This window comes from Juglans regia, chromosome 15, assembly GCF_001411555.2.
Source record: "Juglans regia cultivar Chandler chromosome 15, Walnut 2.0, whole genome shotgun sequence".
Taxonomy (NCBI): Eukaryota; Viridiplantae; Streptophyta; class Magnoliopsida; order Fagales; family Juglandaceae; genus Juglans; species Juglans regia.
Genome location: NC_049915.1, coordinates 11,909,051 through 11,917,045, shown reverse-complemented (window position 1 = coordinate 11,917,045; position 7,995 = coordinate 11,909,051). Strand labels below are relative to the sequence as shown.

General features: G+C 32.2%; 1 protein-coding gene across 1 annotated transcript; it reads left to right on the top strand.

Moving 5' to 3' along the window:
• Nucleotides 1-684: 684 nt before the first annotated feature.
• LOC109012242 (protein FAR-RED IMPAIRED RESPONSE 1-like) lies at nucleotides 685-2,497 on the top strand. The gene is made up of 4 exons (XM_018993779.1): nucleotides 685-1,207; nucleotides 1,600-1,742; nucleotides 1,916-1,996; nucleotides 2,090-2,497. The coding sequence occupies exons 1-4, from the start codon at nucleotides 685-687 to the stop codon at nucleotides 2,495-2,497; spliced, it is 1,155 nt and encodes a 384-aa protein (XP_018849324.1).
• The last annotated feature ends 5,498 nt before the right edge of the window (nucleotides 2,498-7,995 follow it).

Sequence of the window (7,995 nt, the reverse complement as noted above, 5' to 3'; positions counted from 1 at the left end):
CTGTGTGCATATTCATGCAAACTAAAAAGTGGATTGAACAATTAAAAAAAAAAACAATTTGGAATAGCCATCACTCCCATAAAAAGTGAGGGTTTTATTTTGACCCAACAGGTTAAATTTAAAAGCAGCATCCTTTACATTCTGTAAGAAGTCATGTACTGGATAATTACCAATTTGAAAGGAGAAACATTTTTAGATTCAAGTTTTTGTTATAAGTATTGCTTCCTCTGTTCGTGTACAAAATGTTTCAAGGAGAAATATTTCTAGATTCAAGTTTTTGTTAGGGTTGCAGCTTGTTAGATAATTTGAAGGCTGGACTTGCAATGGATTCAGGCATGGGAGGTGCATAATATGAGTATGATGAAGCAGGTTATGCAAATTATGAGTATGATGAGGTAGGACATGCAGTTAATGAGTGTGATGAGGTAATACATGTAGATAATGAGTGTGATAAAACCATTGAATCTCCTAAGCTTGGAATGACATTTTCATCTATAGAAGAAGTTTGGTCTTACTATATGAAGTTATAGTAAGCAGAAGGGGTTTGAGGTGTGAAAGGAATTCTAGATCGAATGACGATGGGAATGTCAGATGGCTCTGCTTGGTATGTACGCGCGAGAAGGCACATCCAAGAGTAAGGTTGCACATATTCTAAAGCCAAGAGGAACATAAAACGTAGGGTGTATGGCTAGGATTAATTCATCCCTGAATGATGAAGGTGGATATACCTTGACTAAAGTAAAATTGGATCACATAGATGTTTGTAGTCCAGGAAAGGCAAGATATTTCAGATGCTTTAACAATGTTGATGCTCGTGTGGCTAAAAGACTTGAAATAAATAATGAGGCAAGTATACGAGTGTCAAAAAATCTCAAGGTTGTGGTTGTTGAGGTGGGGGCTTACGAGAATGTACCATTCGGGGAGAATGAGTGTTGGAGCTACATTGTCAAAGCACTTCAGCTTCGCCTAGAGGTTGGAGGTGTTGAAACTCTATGTAACTATTTCCAAGATATGCAAAGTAAAAATCTAGATTTTTACTATCGGATAGACGTGGACCATGAGTTGTGGTTAAAAAATGTGTTTTGGACAAACGCCCGAAGTAGAGTTGTGAATGAATCATTCGGAGAAGTGATTACATTTGACACAACATACCTAACTAATGCGTACAAGATTCCATTTGCACTATTTGTTGGTGTGAACTATCATGGTCAGTCAATCCTATTTGGGTGCAGATTGATATCCAATGAGACCGCACGTACCTTTGAGTGGTTGTTTGAGGCATAGTTAAAGTGTATGAATGATCAACTGCCAAATGCAATCATCACAAACCAAGACAAGGCAATACAAATTGTAATTTCGAGAGTATTTTCGACTTCTAGGCATCGCTTCTGCTTGTGGCATATAATGAAGAAGTTTCCTGAAAATTTTGGATCACATTCTCGATATGAGGGGATCAAGAGTACTTTATAGAAGTGCTATATGACTCTTTAAGTGAGCATGAATTCGAAGGACGTTGGTGCCATATGCTCGACACATATGTTCTGCATGAGAATGCATGGTTGGGATCATTATATAGTGACCAACGTTCTTGGGTGTCAGCCTACGTCAGAGACACATTTTGGGCAGGAATATCAATGACACAGCGGAGTGAAAGTATGAATGCATTATTTAATGATTACGTTAATTCTAAGACAACTCTGAAACAATTTGTTGATCAGTACGATTCAGCTCTAAGGAGGAATGTAGATAATGAAGCAATTGCTGACTTCAATTCATTTAATACTGACATTCCTTGCATCAGTTGCTATCCTCTTGAGAAACAATTTCAAAAGACATACACAATGCTAAATTCAAATAAGTACAACAGGAATTGCGATAATTTCTATATTTGACTACCTCATTATTGGGTTGCAAGGGTGGTAGATATACATTCGTAGTTGCCGATGTGGTTCAAGTGCATGATGACTTATTAAAACATGCAAACTACACTGTTAAGGTTCATGAAGATCCCCTTGATGTTAAATGCAGTTGCAAGTTGTTCGAGTTTAGGGGCATATTATGCAGACACATTTTTCGTATCTTTATGCAGCTAGGCAAGAGTACAGTACCATCAAAATACATCTTGGATTGGCTGAGGAAGGATGTAAAATCAAAATACACATTCGTCAAAAGCAATTATGACACGAGTAATAACCACGATGCCCAGAGGTACGATAGGATACAAAATTACTTCTATGAATTGTGTTCCAATGCTTCAAAGGTCGAGAGCAGCACTGGAAAATTGATTAGCCAACTAGAGCATTTAAAAGTAGAATATCCGAGCATTGTTGATCATGATACTAGCAATACAGTTGATCCATCTACTACCATGGAGGGAATGACAGGAAAAGTTCTTAATTCATTAATAGTTCGGAGTAAGGGAAGACCACCGTCTAGAAGAAAAGTGCACCCCATCGAGAAGACGTTTAAGAAACCTAGTACGAGAAGGAGATTGTGATGTGGCGAATATGAGGTTCATTTGTAATACTTTTGAAAACAAAGTTCTTATTATATTATTCAAATTAAGTCTTCTTATTATATTCCTCCAAATCAATCTTTGCACTGTCGAACATCAAATAATCTTTGTACGTACATTTTAGAATTCGAGTAGTATTCAAGTTTTGAGTGATAATTTAATCACTCTTCATTGCTCCACTTCTTCGCTATTTCCCCCTGTATTTGCACAAAATAGTACTTGGGCCTTTAGCACATGGCCAAAGCAATCAATGCTACGTACTCCATCAACATAATATATTCAACCAAGCAACTTATATTCTCTCTTTTCTTTTTTTTTTCTTTTTTTTTTTCTTTTTTTTTTATAATAGGAGCTTCTTTCATTAATAAGAAACGATTACAACATAGAATCTGACCAAATAACTTGTGCAATACATCCGGGATAAGAGCCCCACCAAGTTATCAAATCATCTATATTCCATGCAAATTTAGCCAACCCATGAGCTGCACCATTGTCTAAACGGCTGTTGTGTTGAATAGAGCCAACAAGGAAATCTCAGCATTAGTTGCTTGATCTGCTGCACCAATTGACGTGGAGAGATCTTGATGTGTTGTCACTTTGCACTTCATTCACCATTAGTAAGGAGTCACTTTCAATAACTAAATGTGAGATTCCCAGGGGAAAGCAAAACTGGAGGCCTCTCAAAATAGATAGCATCTCTATTTCGAAACAAGCTGGTCATGACTAATTCAGGAACATACATGATCAGATATACCAAATCAGACACTGCCACAACATCATTGCATGTAGAATGTAAAATGCATATGCCTGAGACACATACATATATATATTATATAAGCCTGCTTTTACATCTTCCACACATTATTTTATCAGAATCTTCCAAAATAAAATTCCAAACAAAGTATCCACGACATTGAAATTACTATACATAAACTGGGACTCTCTAGTTTTCTCTTATGCCTCTCAGCCTTTATTTCTAGTCGATGTCATGTTGTTTCGATATCCATTGATACCAACAGAAAAACCAACAACAATGTCCAACATGCAAAATCAGTATACACATATTAACAAACAAAATTACCAACATATGTTATTAACCGATAAATAACATACCCAAAGTTAAGACCCACATTCAGCTTTTAGTTAAAGTTAAAACGTTGTCATGATGTTGATGCCAATGTTTCTTATGAGCAATCACATGAGAGTGGAAATCCAAGGAATTTTTCAATATTTTTTTCTTTGAACTACTTACTCCCAACCTCTCATCAGGGTTGTTTCCCTAATTTGAACTTGCAAACTCCTAATTGGGTTGGCATAATTAATATAGTCCAATGGGATTTATGATCCCATCAGAGGGGATTATATGTGTGTGTGTGTGTGTATATATATATATATATAACTTGAAAACATAAGCAAAAATGAAATTAATGTGCAGTTCATGACTTGGACTCTAATGAATTAATAAGTACTTGAATTCAAGTTTATGCTATGTTCTCTCTAATTTCCAAGGAGAGGGTAGTATTATTGTGTGGTTAATTCATGTATTTCATGTCATACCTTATATATAACTAAAAAAGGATGCACCAATATATATATAATTGGTGAGTTGCATTTGTGCTATTAATTGTTTTATTCTCATTTTTCTCATTTGCAAGTACTATTGATTACACCCAAACTACTATGTGGTGTTATAATATAGTTCAAGATGTCGATCCACAGGGAGTCGAAATAAACACTACAAGAACGCAAACTTAAAGGAAAAGATCAAATGACAAGATGACAGAAATCTGAAAAATATTTTGAAATCTACCTAAAACACGTAATTAAAATAAGATTAGGACACGAATAAAGATGCAAGTAAAGCTTCGGGCTTCCATCAACCAGATCCAATACTTTAATTTTTCCAATCCAAATTATACACATGATTATGAATTATAATACCAATTTCCTAATTGGAAGATATAACAATATACTCATCTAATTTCTCAAATTTAACTCTAGAATCTATTCTCCCCACTTTACAAACCACAGTTTTCATGTATAAAAGGATCTAAAAACAACACTATGTTCACAAACAATAATGTAGCAAAAGATCACATCAATGGCATGAAAAATCTGTTTAAGTCACAATCATATATTCATAATCCTATAGCTCAACAAAATCAAACCATAACAAGATTTAATATAATTGTCTCAAACTTATAATATCCAATACAAGTAGAGAATTTAATCCTAGAATTTTAAACAATAAAGCTTAATTTGTGACTTGAAACATAATTAAAGCATTTTCACCAATCAATTTATGCCCTTTGTTGATCTCTCAAAGAAAATACTTCTCTGATTTGTTAAAGAAAACACACATGCTTGGTGCAAATTCCATATCAAGAAAACACACATGCTTGGTGCAAATTCCATATCCTCACCCATGTCTGCATCCACCAAACTCTCAAAATTTGACTCACCTTCTTTTGAAAATATCACTTTTTTTCGAAGCATTGTTGTCAGCCTACAATATGTATCCTTAACTAGACCAAATGTCTCATTTGTTGTCAACAAAGTATGTCAATTCATGCATGAACCGAAAACTACCCATTGGACAGTCGTCAAGAGAATACTTTATTACCTAAAATCCACCATTAATCATGGATTATTTCTCTCACAGCATTCTGGTTTTACACTTCATGCATACTTCAATGCTGACTGGGCAAGCTGTCCAGATGATAGGAGATCTACAAGAGGATTTTGTATCTTTTTGGGTAAACATCTGATCTCTTGGAGTTCAAGAAAACAACACACTGTTGCTCGTTCAAATACTAAAGCCGAGTACAAGTCGTTGGCCAACACAACTGCAGAGCTCATATGGTTGCAAACATTGATCAAGGAACTTAGTTTTTCTCTTTTCCAGCCCTCTGTTTTATGGTGTGATAAGTTAAGTGCAACATACTTGACCTCAAATCCTGTACATCACTCACGCACTAAGCATATGGATGTGGATTTTCACTTTGTATGAGATAGAGTTGCTGCAAAGACTCTCCAAGTGCAATTTTGCAGCAGCAAAGACCAACTAGAAGATATCTTCACCAAACCCTTGGTTGCTGATTGTTTCTCCCTTCTCAAATCGAGTCTTACTGTGATTGACACCCCATTAGACTCAAAGGGGCGTATTAACCTTAACCAAGCTGATGCACAATGAAAAAATACCAAGCTGCAGTAATCCATGTCAGCTGTTCCAGAAGCTTCAAGAATTCTGTTTTGCAATTCTGTTGTAACCAACTTATTCTCTTTTCTGCTATTATTCCAGCGCATACCTGCTGTACTGAATGCCTATATAAACTATCCAAGGCACCATATATTTGTATCGTAAGTGAATACGATACAATGAGCACTATGACATTTATCTTTTTGTCTCATTCTAGCACTCTTAAGGGGACAAAGGATTCAATTGTCTAAGCCCTCTAGTAAGAAAGAATCTATCACAAGGGTTCTCATTTATTAGAACTGAGTAAAAAATAGATCGGAGGCAGTGCATGACACAATTGATCCATTTCAAATTAAACCCCATCTTGAGCAAGACAACTTCAATAAAAGGTCATTTTATTTGATCATATGTTTTACTCATATCAAGTTTTAAAGTTATATATCATTCTCTTTCATGCAGTTTCAAGGACATTAAATGTAAGGTTTTATAGGCAACTAAAATGCTATATGAAATAAGTTAGTTTTACACCAACACTTAAGGATTCTATAGTTTTTTACATATATAGGTGCATTGAAGTATTTTTAGAATTGAATTATTTTTATTAAATATTTCAGAATATAGAAAATTAGAAAATTATCAACATTACGTAAAAAATGCACAGTATCATGTATTGCTTGTGAAGCCCTTCCGGTGTTAGTATTACCGCACTAAATAATTTTAGATAATATTTTATATTAATTAATTCAAACAGTGCATGAATGATATGCAAAATATGCACTGTCCCGTACCTAATATTAGGAGTTATTTAGAAATAGTAATGATTTCATCTCAAAATTTATAATTTTATTTTATTTTCAAATATCATTCAAATATAAATATTTTTTAATTTTTAATTTTTAACTTTTTCATCTAATCACTACAATTTTTTCAAATATCTAAACAAAATACAAAAACTAATTAATTTTTTAAAATTCTAAAATAAAAATAATACTATAATAATATTTTTACTTTATAATAATTTTATTTAATTTTTTCTCAAAATTTAATAAAACATCTTAACTCAAATTATTTCACAAATCATATTCTATTATTTACAAATTATTTATCTTATCTAATTCTCCAAACATCTCTTAATAGAAAAATTCTAGATATAAGCCTCACACCATGCATACCCATTTAAAAATATATCATTTTATTTTTTTTACTTACGTAATGGAAATGATTCCAAGCATGTTTGTAAATAAAATAAGATAAAAATATAAAATGACATATTTTTAAATTAATGTGCAGGGTGTGACACTTATGGATAACACTGCTCCTCTTAATATCATTACTTTAAATAAATTTAGATAATACATTAGATAAAAAAAAAAAAAAAAAAAAAGAAGGTTAGCACTACAACCACCGAGGAATCCTCTCGATACGTTCATTCTTCTTTTTTTATGCATTTTTTTAATTTCTTTTAATATTTTTTTAAAAATTTATAATATCGTTAAAAAATAATTCATTAATCATTAAATAAATAAAAAATCTGTCGGTACCATTGTCGGGGCCGGATCCATAACATTTTCCTTAAAAAAACAATGTACTGTCACCGCATTGCCTGTGAACCGTTTCGGTCAGTATCTCTATTTTAAATAATTTTTTATAATATTTTTATTTTAATTAATTCAAACAGTAGTTTAAAAATGCACAGTCCCGTGAAGTCGTCCCATGTGATGTTAGTATCATTATAAATAACTTTATATAATATTTTAAGAATAATGATATCTTTATAAATAAATTTTATAAATTAACGTAATATAATCTTATCTGTTAGATTTAATAAAAATAAATTTATAATTTAATCAATTATATCAACTTACCTCAATTTATAAAATTATTTTTATATAATATCTTTATAATTAAAATATTTTTCATATTTTAATATTGATTAATTTGTCATCTTTCCACTTTAGTCCATCTGGTATGCGAACAAATACAAATACTCTCTCCAAACTTAATATTTATACATTTTTTTAACTGCCTTATATTTATACATTTTTTAACTGTCTTTAAAAATTAACTACGTTTGAGTAGTGAGAATACTTAAAAAGTGTTGAGAATATTTATAAATAATTATGAGTAGAGATTTGAATGAGTTTGTAGATCTCATTAAGAGTATTTTGAGTTGTTTAGATGTGTGAAGTATATTAAGTTGTTGACTTTTAAATAAGTAGTTGAAAAAGATATAGGTCCCATAAATATTATAATAATTTTATTTTTAGTAATAAATATTATA